This window comes from Anopheles nili, chromosome 3 (assembly GCF_943737925.1).
Source record: "Anopheles nili chromosome 3, idAnoNiliSN_F5_01, whole genome shotgun sequence".
In the NCBI taxonomy this organism is placed as follows: domain Eukaryota; kingdom Metazoa; phylum Arthropoda; class Insecta; order Diptera; family Culicidae; genus Anopheles; species Anopheles nili.
In genome coordinates, this window is record NC_071292.1 from 66,928,801 (window position 1) to 66,944,489 (window position 15,689).

Genomic DNA, 15,689 nt, shown 5'->3' on the forward strand with positions numbered 1-15,689 from the left:
CAACGACAGGATGCTGCTGGAAGCGAATGCATCACGGCGATAAGCACGATCGTCGGTTGACTCACGCATACCACTCGCGAAAATGGTGTCAAAAATTTCAAAAAGCAGACAAAAAACTCTGTCAAAACAAGCCGTTGCTGAACGGTGCTGACCGGTTGGTGGGTTGAGCGGGTCGATGGAAAGTTCAACGGTTCGGTTCCGGGAGATGGATCTCGAGTTTATCTTCCCCCTTTTCTCTGACCCTGAAACGCCACATTTTGACAATTGATTGCAGGAACTAACGCGTCTCAGTCGACATGACCTACCTTCTGGTTGTTTTCATTGACCGTTATCGGTGTTTAGTGTTTCTAATGAACGCACTGGCGCCTTTAAAAAATAACTCACACACTTGTTTTTTTTTACTTTTTATAAAACGGGATCAAAAATGGTGGAACATATTGGGTTATGTTTCACAGCAGTTTACAGTTACACATACTGCAGCCAATGGCTTATCTGATAGGAGATCAACCGACCCTCTTGATCTGTTCGGTCCGTGACTTCTCCAAAAAAAAAAACGAAAAAGCTCATGCTTCACGCACAGTTGATACTCGGCGCTGACCCGCTTTTTTACCGGCGTAGTGAAACTTTTTTCACTCCATTCGATATCCGAACACCACCAGCTTCCAATGCGAATAATAGCGAATTCCGCTTCCGTTTACCACGCTTATTTCGTTGCTTTTTTCTTCTCTCATTTTCGGCTACGCAACGTGGGCTTCGATCGCACCCAAAACCCCCATCGAAACGCAGACATCGGAGTGCTCGATCCGGCAGAAAGTGCAACGCAGATAGGCGCGACATTACAGCATGATCAGCATAGGCGGGCGGAACGGGTTGCGGCCCACGGTGGGGCTAATGTTGGTCGTCTTCGTCGGGGTGGCCATCGCTGGTCAGGCACCCGATGCGCCCGATGTGAAAGTGGAAAACGCAGGTAAGTGCGCCCCAGGGGAATTAGTTTTTCGATTCGAGGGATGCCTTTTTTCGGCGGGTTGCTAATAATTGATCGTATGTAAAAGGGGCGAACGGCGGGGAGCATACGTGTGTGTATGAAGTCCCATTCCATTAGAGCAATGCGTGATCGTTCGATCGAGTACGTGTAGAGGACAAATGTGGTGTTGCTTTCGAAGATCATGATCGAGGAACCAAAGAGAAATTAGATATTGGAGTAAACAAATGATCGGTGATAAAGTATTATTTGTGGTATACTTATGAGTATGCGTTTCAACAAAATAAATATCTTTTTGGGAATTTTGCAACAATCTCATGATATATTTAAATATACATCTCGTACAACATGAGTGTTTCTTTACTTGATTGTTGTATAGAAAGTATTATGCTATAATGCACTTGCTTGAATATTCATTTAAAAGAATTTAAAAAGAAGTGCACAAAAACATACATTTTATGTTTTGTATGTTGATCATTGGAAAATTAAAATAATATATAAATTATTTCAAACAATAGTCATAATACTTTTCTCACACACGTAGAACAAAACGGCTAAATTATGATAACGCCTCAGCAGTGGTGCATAATGAAGCCCGTAAATGAATCTAAATAAAAGCACAGTCCATCCCTCCGATCCATATCTCAAATATTGATACAACGCCTAACGCACGGTCGTAAAGAGTTAATCATGCGCGCTACCATAACCCACCCAGTACCTGCTGAGCTCGAGCAGGCATTATTACTACGTCTAGCCCATCATCCACTATCCACTGGGCTCCGTTAAGCTCGCCCTATACCATAAAGCTTCCCCGCGAGGGCTGGAACCGAGATGGAAATCACCGTAATTCCTTCATCACCATCATCACTACCACAGGCAGTGCGAAGACGAACCCTTTTCGGAACGACCCTTAATGTTATTACTGCTCTCCGCTCTCTCTCTCTCTCTCTCGCACCAAACCGCACCTGTCCGACTAGTTTGGTTCATTCGCTTAACGTAAATTACTCACCCGCGGATGGATGGAAACATCTCGTGAGCAAACAAATCAACTGTGGCTTCCCTGGATCGAAGTGATGTGTGTGTGTGTACCAAAAAAAAGCGACAAAAAATTATTCACACCATTCCGCACCCAGGGAGAGTGATTTTACTTTCTACACGCTTCCCCGATGGGAGGTGGTGTTTATTTTAAAGCCATCCCAGTCCGTGAGGGGGCTTCCAATTCTATCGTTGCTAAATTTGGGCCCGGGAGAAAGTATTACAAATGGCTTACACATTTATCTATTTGGCTTAGGCGGAATACGAGCCGCTGCCTGGGTTGCGGTTATCGTAATCCGTGGTCACCCGTTTGGCGACCCTGGTTATGATGTTGACAGCACAGTTCAAGGTCGTTATACGTCTTGGACCCTCTGATGAACCGTGGGTTAATCATTGCATGATCGACTCGACGAAAGGATGGATTATGTTCGTAAAATATGATCAGGATGGAGGAACAGCTGAGTAGAGACTAAGCGAATTTTCCTCAATGTCCTGCTACTTATGTTTCATTCATCCCATTCAAGAAGTATGGCTTTTTGATTAGTTCCGTAAGCAAACGGAATCATCATTCCAAAAAAAAACTCCGTCCTTAATCTCAGCCCAGACAAATTCCGTCCCCCATTCAGTTCATTCACCACTCCATTTAGCCATTTCTTGAGACGATTTCCACCACCCCGCAGGTCAGGATGACCTGGATGGTCGGTCCCCGGTCTGAATGGAAAGCCGTTTTCGGTTGGCTTCATTTTTACGCGCCGCCCCTGACACGCCTTGCCGCCTCGCACCGCTGGTCATTTTCCAAGCGTCAACCGCCTGCCCGTCCTACATTTGGCACCGGGCTCCGGACACGAAAGCGAATCGTAAATCAATAGAAAATCTGCGTTTTCCGCACGCCAACACAGTGTTGGCGTGTGTTCCTTTTGCTACTCTCCGGCTGTGCACAGCCAGCTGCCATGTTTAAGCGAGCTGTGATTAAGCACGGCTCTAATAAGCCAAAAATCGTCACAAAACGTATAGGAGGAAGAGCTAAAAAAAGAAGTCTATGAAGAAAATTTACTTGAAAGCGGTTGCATGAAAAACGTTTTCTCGGGATCATGCCTCTGCCGAGATCTGATGACTGCCGGATGAGCTGGTGTCGTTAGAAAAAACAACGAGTAATAAAAGCTCAATCAATCAGTATGAACTCGAACACAAAGTGTTAACTGTTAGAGCTGGATTCGCGAGCAAGCGATGAACGTTTCGCGATGATGCCATATTCGATGGCGTTGGAACAATTCGACTAGTTGCAAGACAGGCGAATAAATTACAAATGAGTTAGAAAGTTTGCCAATTCGGTATTGTGTGAGATCGAAATGGAGTAGCCGAATGCGGAAGTCACACCTGGGTGGCAGTTTTTTAAATCCGAAATATTGGCGTGCTAACTGTTGTCTACGTGTATCACATTGTTTAATACATCGCAGCTTATTTGATCGGTGTCCCATATCTTAGTTCTAAAAAACCTATGTTAAAAGCAATATTGGCTAATTTATAATGAGAACTACTGTGAGCTGTAAAGTTTTGATTCATCTTACCATCAACTACCTATCATAAAACAAAAAAAATGCTGTTACAGCTTTCAAAACAAGCTAGGCGAGATACACCTGTACATAAAGCAATAAAGTAGTAAGCACCTTACCTCATCGCTCGAAAATAAAACCAACTCCTCGAAAGCAGCACCAAACAGCAAGCTACGTCACTCAACGAAACCCCCTCGAATACATTAAACAACGTCCATAAAATCAAATTCTCATCAGCCACCCACCCAAACGAGCGCTGTCGGGCGAACCGGAAGAAATTAATCCGCACGCTTGCCACTCCAAAAAGAGGCAGAAGAGAAAACGCTTTCACTTTCCTCGCTCCCGTGGTGGTGCTGAATAGTCGAGAAGAAATTTTATCTTGCAACGAAATGTACACAAAATACACCACGCACTTTTGCATGCGATTGGCCGGCATTCACAAATCGAAAAAGCGATCAAAGCAGGCGCATTCGCTCACGCAAACACCGCGGCCTACTTGTGCTGATTTACGCGAACGAATCCTGTTCCGGATGGGCAAGGCTGTGTGCCACATTCGGCCGAGGGTGACACGATTCGCTGTGCCACCACCGATAGCACCATATATCCTCCGCCGGCATCAATTCTGGCACCGATACTCCTTACATCATTTCGTACGCTCGATTCTTTCTGTTCCCGAGGGCTTTCGTACCGTTGGATAACGGAGCTAGAAACCGGATCCAGATATCAATGTCCATATCCGGCCTTGAGGAGGGCCAGTTTCGCGAACCAGTGTGTTTCCCGACCATCCCTTTTTTCTCGCGGCGATCCAATAATTACCGCTAATATTTCGATCTGATCCCGGTCTTCCGGGTGAGGCTTCAGCATTAGCTCACGTTCCGCGTATCCAGCGGTGTCCCTTGCACGTGACATGCTTTACTCGCTAGAGGGGGTTTTGTGCGAAGAATTGGAACAGATCGTGAAACGGGTGTGCACTACATTTTGATCCACCTTGATGTGGAACGGGCTGCAGCCGGGCTGCACGCGTTATGCTCAGCGGGCGGGAAAATCAAAACCCACTCACAAACACACCGCAAACCGATCCCATCCGATGGCTAATGATGTCCCATTACGACACCGGCGAGAAAGAGGTGTAATTTATCGCTTGCCATCTAGCATATTCTGGTGGCATTGCGGAGGGTCTCTAGCGGGTGGTGCTTTATAACACCGCACTTCACTTCACTGTTATTTACGACGCTGTTTTGCTTATTCTTTCTCTAACTTTCTTACCCTCCACAGCTTCGATTGACTCGTCGGCCCTACTCGAGGCGGCCCTCTGTGTCGTGAAGGCCAACCCGGGCCAGTGTGTGCGGCAACAGGCAGCCCGTGTGCTAAACAACTGGGAAGACATTCTGAACGCCAAGAAGACGGAAATGCTCGGTAAGTATGCTCTGCGCTTGCGGTGTTTTCTTTGAAAGGACCACTATTCGGCGAAGGCTTAGAAACAATATCTAGAATCATTCTGAGGACCATGAGTGTTTATTACAGCTGCAGGTCTCCCATTACCGTAAAACGGATCATTTCGTAGCTTTGGATGGCCAATTCTACTTAAGATATAATTAATTGAACACCGTGTTTATAGCACACCTATAAACCTAGCTCACGAAGGGCTGCTTAACGGAGCTTCTACGGCCATTGAATGATTTTGCCCATCATTTTTCGAAACAAGAAACATGAGCTATGTGCTGTCTGCGGTGCTGTAGGACCTTAGCTCACATAGAATAGCACATTGAAGCAACGGTTCATAAGCCTCAAAGGCGTAAAGGTCGCCACACGTGATTGGTAATAACTAGCTTCCCCTCGAGGCATGAAGCAGCGTGTGGTGAAAAGCTCCCAATGGCTTTTTCTAGCCTTCCGAACGTTGAGAAAATCGCTAACGACTTCATTAGTGGTTGTTTTTGCCACCCATCATCTGTGTTTATCATGCAGATGGTATAACATGCAGCCAATCATCACTCACCTGGGTGCTGTTGACCTACTGACTCCTGCATTGTGTTTCGCATAAATGGATTTATGCATTTTAAAAGCATTACTTTTATTTGAAAATCAAATCTGTTAAATTCATACTGATATGGCAATGAAAATTATATCAGCTGAACATTTTCAGCAAAAAAATGTAAAAAAAATCAATTTTATAGCTTATTTATCGATTTTTGTACAAAAGACTTCAACGCTTTTCGCGAACAAAAATTTAAGCGACGAACCCTAATTTGTAGTATTTGAAATTTTGATTTGGATTTGAAAACCAAATCTGTTTAATTCATAGTGATATGACAATGAAAATTATATCAGCTATACATTTTCAGCAAAAAAACGTAAAAAAAATCATTTGTATAGCTTATTTATCGATTTTTGTACAAAAGACTTCAACGCTTTTCGCGAACAAAAATTTAAGCGACGAACCCCTAGTTTGTAGTATTTGAAATTTTGATTTGGAATTGAAAACCCAATCTGTTTAATTGATAGTGATATGACAATGAAAATAATATCAGCTAAACATTTTCAACAAACAAAATGTAAAAAAAACCATTTTTATAGCTTATTTATCGATTTTTGTACAAAAGACTTCAACGCTTTTCGCGAACAAAAATTAAGCGACGAACCCCTAATTTGTAGTATTTGGTTCAAAAAAGTTACCTTTTCAACTTTTTTAAAGTTTATTGTTAACCTTGGACTAAATGAAAAAAAACTGCAACACTATTATTCAACTTTCTAGTAATTTACAGTCCCACTATCTGCTTAGCAACACAAATTGCGCTTCGCAATTATCAACCAAATGCGCGAAGAAACTTCAAGCACCATATTTTATAAACCAATTTTTTCCTTCGTCATTCCACCAACCTCAATAGAGTGAAAATCGTCCCAAAAATGTTTACTCCGAAGCTCTGCCAAGTAGAGATGAAACTGAAAACCAGCATGAAATTGCGTAAAAATTTTCACAAAATTATGGATGCTTTACCTTAAGGAGGAAGTGTTTTATGCATGCGAAACCTCATCACTGACCATAATTAGCTGCGCTCTATTAGCAGTCGTGCAATTTTCACTACGGTTTTCAGATATATTTATGGTGACAATTACTGCCACTATTTCACCAAGCTTTATGTGTGCTTTCCCTGTTGGAAACGTCATAAATCCGCGCCAGCAAACAAAGAACAATTGGCCAGTAATCGATCCACGACCTACCGCAAAAGCTACCACCATTCGCTACTGTGGTGGACGCCAACGATTGAGCGTCTTCGGAAAGGCCAATTAAGAACAACTTTCCCCGTCTTCCGGCCTATCGTGCATGTGGCTTCTGTCATTGCGATGCATCCCTATAATCAATTTCGATTTCTACCAAACAGCCCAGATTAAGTGTTTTCTCTTTCATCGTGCATGCGGCTCTTTGCGCATTCTACAGCCCTTTATCCCTCAGCGGGGGTTTTATGCGATTTCAATAATCGTGCCACAGGACCACGATGGATGCATCCCGATAAACCCTCCCTGATCTCGGAAAACCGTTACCTTCCGCGAATGGCGCATTACCGGTAGCATTTCGCGTAAGGTTCAATAGAGCAGCGGCTTTTCCTTGTTTTCCATTAGAGGGAAAGGTCGTCAACGGCCGCTGCACCATCACCGATCACCGGTGACGATGTCGTAGCTATGTCGTGCGAGAAAATGGAAAGCCCCGATGATGCGGAATCCCGCGATGCTTCCCACGAGTGCCTTTAGCAGCAATAGCAATAGCTCGCCCGCGCTAGACAGGTAACCCGCGCCTAGCGCCCAATTATGTCTTCTCGAAAGCCCCATGAGCGATGATCATCCTCGATCGTGCGGTGGAAAGCGAAAAGCCAAACGGCAAAACGTGCTCACTTTCGCCGGGAGCTGGGCAATGCAAAAGGATGCTGATTCTCGAGGAAGATACCGGAAGATGCCTCTACGAAGGGCTTTCCCTGCAGGCATTCACCATCCTATCGTGTTTCTAACGGTAGTCACACGGGATGAATTTTCGCATTGCATTCCGTACGTGCAGGTAAACGATGTCTTTGCCAACGAACGACGTGTTAATCCAACTGCGGTGATCCCGTAAGGAATGTTGTCTTGCGAATGTGTCATGTTGAGCACGATAAATGCTGCATTTTCTATGTTGACGTGCCGGAAAGGAGCCTGATTGTTAGTGCTGAAGCTTAATATGGCACAGGCAATCTTCCTGCCGGTGAAATTGAAAACCATTTAAGACAGACTAGCCCTAATTAAAATATTTGAACAGTTTTGTAAGAACTAACATTCTATCAACCAAACAATGATCGAATAAGAAGAATTTGTCAGATTCATATAATCAAATCGCGAAATCAACTCAATCGTTAGCCGTTCATATTCAATTCGATACATAGAAACAAGAGACTCACATGCGCGAGTAAGCGACGAACCCGCTCCAAAAAAGAGCAGGAGCAGGTAATTCGCTCCTGGGTACGATTTATCGGTCGAACGACAATTGAAGATGATGCTTTTCCTCGGAATCGACCAAACGACCTACAACCAGCAACCGGTTCTTATCCGTTTCCTGCACCACACCGCGCAGCATGGAAACGTCATCTCGTTTCCTTCTGCCAATCGCAATTACTCTCCCACCAGCATCACCGGTGACAGTGAGTATGGAAACTGGCCACACATCACGCTTCCTTTCTGCACTGGAACTGAACCACTGGTGGGCTTACTCTCGTGACCCATCCTGAGCCCTAGAATCTGGTTCAGGAGTACTCGCAGCCCGGCAGCTTCCACACAACTCGTAGCAATAAGGTCAGGAATTGGAGCAAACTGTAAAAACAGGAATACTGCTCCGTGCAAATCTATCGTACCGCGCGTCGTAAAACTAGTTTGTGGTGAGAGCGATAAGGTAATGGTGGGTAATGTGCTGGAAATGGATACCATTGGCCGATATCGGGCTCCTGACCCGTTTTTAAAAGTGTTTCATCACTTCCATCATCTTTCTCGCCTACGGGTGGAATGAATCTGCATGTTACGCGGTCAGTTGAACTCACTTTCAATCCAGTTTACTTTTTTTTCAAGTATTATCTATTTTATTAAATTACTTTATGGCGTATTAAACCTACACAAAGATCATACCCCAGCAACCAGCATATTGCAATTAAAAACGTCACTAATTGACCGATTTCTTGTTAACCATTTGCACTCGAAAACTCCACCAGCCGAAGCCGATAAGGAGGTGATAGCGAAGCAGCAGAGCCGTGGACTCAGCGACGCCGAGATCGGACGCGGCAAACCATCGACCCTGATGAGCCAGATCGAGACGGGCCTGACCGCACTCTCGGAGTTCGTTTCGGACGGTGTGGACGAGTGAGTATTCGATTCGCCAAGCAAACAGTGCCACGTGGCCAAACTGCAACTGCGCTTTGTCTCCGCAAAACCCACCCCCCCCCCCCCCCATACAGGTACGTGTCCGACAAGGAGCAAGCGAAGGAAGGCGAGGAAACATCCAAGACGCACCTGCACCATCTGCTGAAGCTAGGTAACGAGGACGGTGCCGTCCCGGCCCAGGCCGGTGGCCCCGTCGGTCGAGCGGACGCCGACGACGAGGACTACCGCGATCAGCTCGCTGCTGTGGAGGATGGTTTGGTGGATTATGCTGGCTTGGCGGGCGCCCCGGATAAAGCACTTGGTAGAGGCAAGCAAGAGGGTGACCAACCGGATTATGGGTTTGGTAGTGGCGAACATAGTGCTGGTTTCGGAGGTGGGTCTCGTAGCGCCATTGGCGGCGGTAGGACGGCTACAGGCTACAGCGCGGTGCAACAGGAGCAGCAGCAGCAGCAGCAGGTGCAGGAGCAGCGGCAGGATGTAGAAGCAAGCGGTGAGGTGGCCGAGGACAGTCCGGCCGCCTCCGTGCGCTTCATTGACGATGACGTCGGTGGACTGCGAAGACGACGTACGCACACCAACGGGCGAGACCTTTTCTTGCCTTTCTATGCTTTGAGTACATTGGGTCCAATTTTGTGCTACAGAAACAAAAAACTCAAAACCTTGACGATGAAAACCCACCCGTGCGCTTCCTTTTGAAAACCACCCCAACCAGTCCAATGCGGTGAATGGTGTTTTCTTTCCAGCGAGATGCAAAAACATCCCATTTTTTTTTGTTTTGCTCACCAAATGGACACTTGTTCCGTTCCGTGGCATCGTTCTTTGTCCATGGGTATTTTGATTTATTCTCCGTAACATCCTTGATTCGAGAGGTCCTTGTAAACAGAGATAATCCACCACCGCACCATAAAAACCCGATCACGGGACAAAGGGTGTCGGTGCTAGCCAAACCCGAGTAAACGATCGTAAGACCCATAGAAAGCCATCCGTATAGTGCATTTTAAGCCCAAAAACCCATTGCTCAAAGCGTCTGATAATGACCCACAGAAGGCAGAAGACTTCTTGGGGAGAAAAAAGCGTTCCTGTTTTTTTACTTTTCGTCCCTTTAGTCCTTCATGGGCAGGGGGAAATTTGTTTGGGCAAACTTTTGTGCCCAGACTAGACCTTACTTTTATACGCAGCAGATACGTATGATGTGATTTGATTACTCTCAACTATGCCTCCTTCACACAGCCACATATACACGCGTCCTTGTGATTAAAAAGAAACATCTACAGCACACGCACAGGACACCCAACACGCACTCCCTTTTGCCTACACGATGAACCAGCAGCGAAAGCATTTATGTTCGTATCACTATCGCATATGAAAGCAAAAGCGAGAAGAAAAACGAAAACGAAAAAGAAATTACAATTCAAAATCCCTTTGGTCACCTTCTGGGGCATGATTGCATGTGGCATCGGAGTCGGAATGTGGCTAGATACAACTTTGGCATGATACTGTTTTTGGCTTTGGCACGTTGCACGTCGATTAATCGCTAGTGAAGCGGATTTATGCAAACTAAAACAAACAAAACACACCAACATTCATCGTTCATCCATGGTACATACATCATCATAAAGAAAACGTACATTCACACCTATCCTCATTATCGTCATTATCATCATCATTATCATCACCATCTGCTTCATCGCTATCAATGATATGCCTGTGGTTGCATATGCATCCACCAAGTGGTTCACCAACCGCTTGGTATGCTTGCGATAGCGATCTGTTCCGGTGTGCTTTTTCTTCATTTTAGCGGGCCCTACGTGTGCCATTCGTTACATCCCTTTAGTGCATGCCATTCGTAGTGTTGCGCTTGATTTGTTTGTTTGTTTTTCACTTCTTGAGCTTCTTTTTCTTTGCTCTTTTTATTTTGTACACACATTTTGTTCGGTTACGTATGAGTTGCTTCTTCATTTATCGCTCTCAATCGATGCAGGTCGGATTTCCATGTGTTATTAACTCATCTTAAGCGAATTATGCCGCACGTTCATGCTTTGATTTCATACGAGTTTTTCACGTGTGGGATTTTTTTATGCACGAGCATAAAAAGAGCACCAAAGCTCTTGTTATGTTTTATCTTTTCACGCGTGTTAGCTAGCTAATTAAGCGTCAAGGTATGAAAAGTTGCTTGATACATTGGCACAAATCAGGCTTTTTTGTCCAACTGCGGAGCCTGTTAGCACCCATTTCTCTCCACCCATTTGAAGCCTGAAGAGTGGGTGCTTTGAGAAATCATTTATCTATTTTTTACCACTTCATGGTTAAATTGCTTCGGTAGCAACAAATGTTTGCCGATTTTTCTCAGTCTTCAATTTATCTTCTAGAAATTGGTGTAACCGATCACTTGTAACTTGAGCTTATGGCAATTTATCGAGAGTTACTTTTTTGCTCAAACATAAATCATTAATTAATTGCATCAAACTGATGCAATATATTGACATGACATGCAAATTAAATGTTTTATTTTTCAAGCAACTTCATAAACTTCAACTACAATATTAAAGCACCCCATCTGAAAAACAACAACAAGATCAAGAAACCGAAAGACGCTTTGAGACGCTTCATGTTTTAGTTAACTTGAGTTAGTGCCACTAACATTGTAGAAGTAGTACAACCCATTAGCCTAACTTTTTGTTAGCCCTGCAACCCCTCCCGTAGAAAATTAGTAGTAGCTGCAGAGTGTATGTGTGTGTTTGTGTGCGAGTGTGTTTGATTAAGCTTTTCATTTGCTGAAAATCAGCCTGAAAACCGAGTGTTTGAGTGCATGTTTGTTTGTGTTTGTTGCTTCTAGTTCATGCTAACCGTGTCCGCAGTAGAACTCCGTAGTCCCGTACTAACGCAACGCGTCCAGCAAGCGATCGTGCAGCTGAAATGGAATTTTATTAACATTACTTTCCATTTTTTTCCTCCTTCAACCCTCGCCGGATTGGCACGATTTAAACACAATCTCTGAACGCTCAAACACTCGCAAAACCCACATCTACACATGCACACACCACAGGCAAGCGCAAGGGCAAGAAGAAGAAGACCTTCATGAAGCTGTTCATCCTTGGTGCCGCCCTGAAGGCCAAGATCGAGCTGCTGCTGAAGATACTGTCCTTCAAGCTGCAGCTGAAGTTCTTTGCCGTCGCCCTCATCGGACTGCTGATCAACATCGCTCGGTTCTGGATCGATTTCAAGAAGCAACCCTCCCCACAGAAGGTGAGCAACCCTTACAGCTGATGATCGCGTGTCTCTGACCTGTTTGCGTTCCCGTAGGTGATCTACTACGAACACGCCCAACACCAGCACCATTACGACGATCATGGCGACGGTGACTTTGGTGGGTACTGGAAGCGATCGCTCCATGGCATTAGCGAGGACGAGCCTGTGTACCAGCACGGTGTTAAGGATCGTGCCGAACGCTACGACGAACCGTACCTCTACCGGAACCCGAAGTACGCCCCATCCGCTAACCACTATGCGCCCCAGCTCGCAGACCCACACGCCATAGCGTACCAGCAGCAGCGGCCATATTGAGGTCCGAGACCCAACCCCGGCTGCAGATGAACGTGCGAAACGCATTTCCAAGCGGGTGAAGCACGAGCTTCACCTTCCTCCCACCAGGAATCCATTCTATGAAAAGCTCCCTCTCGTAATCTGCTAGAATTTCCTTCCCAACGACTGTCACTCCTGCCCGAGTCGGTTGCGTTTGCTGCTCAGTTATGTGTTCGATGTTTCTCGTTTTGAAAAAGACAAAAAGTAGGCTTCATTTTAATCATCTTCATCAGCATCATCATCCACATTCACATTGTCATCGTTTGTACAAAATACTCCAAGGGCAGGCATCACGAACGTCCTATTTTCGCGCCAAATTGTTCTTTTTTCTTTATCGAGGAAATGTACTGTCTAACCTGACCGAGCCTAAGCACGCGCGCTGATCAACGGGCAGGTGGTGGGCAGGTTAATTTATTGCTCCGTTAATTTATTGCTATTTATTTGCCCATCCCTTCGGCGGTGGTCGCCCCTGGCGCACATCGAATGCCACAGCGAAGGGTCGAAATGTACGCCACGTGATTGCGGCACTAGCAGACAAAAATGTCGTAATAGGTAGAACCTTTGTTCGTTGAGAACGGTGAAGTGAAGTAATGTTAAAGGTAGACTAATAAAATTGGCTTGATCAAATAGAAATTTGCTCGCTATTTTTTCATAGAAGCATACTTCAAGGATAATTCGTCCTGAATATGCGCATCTGATAAGACCATGAAGGCTATGCTGATTTATATCGCTGTATATTTTCAGTCACTGTGTTGAGTTATTGTGTCACTAAATAAAAGTAATAAAATTCAATGTCTTGTATAAAATTTTCCGCTTAGCTTCCCTGTTACATAGTCAAGTCACATTCAACCAGTCTAAAAATAGCTGACGGTAACTAGCACAAACAGTCCTACCCAAAATTTCAACAGAATGATGACACACCACTTTTGGTGCTCACATCTGTGTCCCAAGCACGATGGCTCATTTATGGTTTTAGCAAACAAAAAATCCAGACACATCGAAGTGAAACGCAACGTTGCAGACGCTCTCTCACGGTATACTTACATACATTTGCAGCTCCATTCATGGCTTTATTTTCCTTTTTACCATACAGCCGAAAGAAAAAAGAACATAGCCAAACTACAGAACACGAACCGCATAGCGTATCATCTACGGCGATCACGATGTGACAAGCCGACCGGAATGCACGCACAACCTGATGGCACGCCGAGCGTTATTCCAATCACAGGTTTGCCAGGTCGCGAGTCGCGAAATTCACCACCCAGCCCACCTATCGAGGTAGAACATCACGCATGCAGATCGCTACTAGCCTATACAATGTAAATGTTTGTCGGACCCCAGCCAAACACCTGACGCGTCTGACGACATGCCTCAGGGGAGGCTCAACTCCCAACCAACACCGTCATGTGGCTAGAGGAACTGGTCCTTTTTGCTGGGCGGGGAGGTTTTGCCCATTCCAACATGAGTGCCAGTTTTGCCATTCATGACAGGTTCGTCACCTGGCACATGCATGAAATCTGTGGTGGATTTCGGGTGGAATGTTACCGGTATCAGAACAACGGGATCAATTTTCTTTTAGCACATAAAAGAAATACATTACGACTGACGTAGATAAGCAATAAGATGCAGATTTAAGCCTTTACATAAAGCTTGCGTGATTCTCACCAGTACATATTTTTGTAATAGTATTCCTCAGGGTATTATTTAAAAAATTGATTCTCAAGCCCATTGTTCGTAGAGCAACGGAAAAATTGTCCTAGGCACACGTCCCATCGCACCCGCACGTCAAGCTATGAAGACATTAAACTCGCCAGGAGGGCAGTTGAGACTCTTCCACTCGTACGTGACGTGGTCCAGTCCAACCACACTGTGATAAAAATAACACTCACCCCGTGAATCGATTGGAACTGGGTTTTATGCGTTTTTAATTGAAACGAAACACCCACCAAAATGCAACTTGCATCGCACAGCCGTGACCACGCCTTTCATTCCACCGATAGCCGCCACTCGAAAGACGTGCTCGTGCTCTAGGTGAAGGTGGATCACCATTCGAATGGCGACTGGCCGCCGCCAAGGGGGAAAGATTTTATTTTTATTTTCTCCGGTGCATTCGAGTGCATGAATAATTCACCCGCGCTTCGACGGGAGGCTTTCGGGGATCGTTTCATGCTTTGCGTGAGGCCATCCAGGGGTTGGCTAACTTGATTCAAGATACATTCGGTCAAGAGCAGTCGGTCGAGTGAAACGCAACTAACGAGAGCACTGGTGAAACCGTTGGACGTTGTTCCGTTGGAATTGGAGCAGGTTTTGGGTGCTCCTATCACAAGGGAAAGGCTGGAGCTAATGTTCCGGTGGCGTTCCGGAATGATTAATTTCGGTATCTCTGTGCTGTAGCATAATTAGATTCCGATACTTCACCTGTGTACCATAAACTGGTGAAGAATGGTTAGTTGATTTGCTTGCAGTTTTATGCTTGATATTAATGCAGTATTATTTTGACATACAATTTGAAAGCTTCTCAATTGAAGTGATCTCTAACTGCCTAGCAATCAATGAACTTTTCGTCAGGCGTCAGATGGCACATGGAACCGTTCAACGCTCAAAAGGTTTGTCCACTTCCACGTGCAGTTAAAATGCATTCAATAACGTGAACGTGAGCATGAGCACTTCTTCAAAATTCGACAACCCTTGGGGAGGGATCACGCTGGCAAAAACTGAATGGCCACCATCGGTTTGGTGCATATGATCATCACGCTTTCCGTTGCAGTTTTGATTTACTTTCCACACCGAAACCATCCAGCAGTCATTGACAGTCCACCGTGGAACAGGAAACACAACGTGACATTAATAACTGATCGATATGGCAGCGTTTCGGTGATCTTGCAGTATCATCGGTTCGTTTTCTTTCCATCATCATTATTCGTGCAAGCCATCGAAGCTGAAATTTTCATTTTATGAACGAAACCGAACTTGTCATGCCAGCGTTAATTTCCACGCGATCGCGTCCCCTCTGTAGGTCAGGAAATAGATCGGTATGGAATATTAATTTTTGGATACTTTCATTGCACCCGGTGGGCAACGCACGCACACGACAGCCGGTCAGTGTCACATGCTTCACGCCCTGCTCAATATTCATTCGGCGC

The 15,689-nt window shown here is 45.2% G+C and overlaps 1 protein-coding gene across 1 annotated transcript; it reads left to right on the forward strand.

The window, feature by feature from the left end:
* Positions 1-843: 843 nt before the first annotated feature.
* Positions 844-12,528, forward strand: LOC128726794 (uncharacterized). Its single transcript, XM_053820622.1, has 6 exons — positions 844-967; positions 4,846-4,986; positions 8,796-8,943; positions 9,039-9,529; positions 12,011-12,210; positions 12,268-12,528. Exons 1-6 carry the CDS (start codon positions 844-846, stop codon positions 12,526-12,528), a joined length of 1,365 nt encoding a protein of 454 aa, XP_053676597.1.
* The last annotated feature ends 3,161 nt before the right edge of the window (positions 12,529-15,689 follow it).

What these genes read in the sequence shown, in the direction of transcription:
- LOC128726794 (XM_053820622.1), top strand. Translation starts at nt 844, where the DNA reads ATGATCAGCATAGGCGGGCGGAACGGGTTGCGGCCCACGGTGGGGCTA. An exon ending in CAAGAAGACGGAAATGCTCG is followed by an intron (nt 4,987 to 8,795) that starts GTAAGTATGCTC and finishes AAACTCCACCAG; the next exon opens with CCGAAGCCGATAAGGAGGTG. An exon ending in CGGTGGACTGCGAAGACGAC is followed by an intron (nt 9,530 to 12,010) that starts GTACGCACACCA and finishes CACACACCACAG; the next exon opens with GCAAGCGCAAGGGCAAGAAG.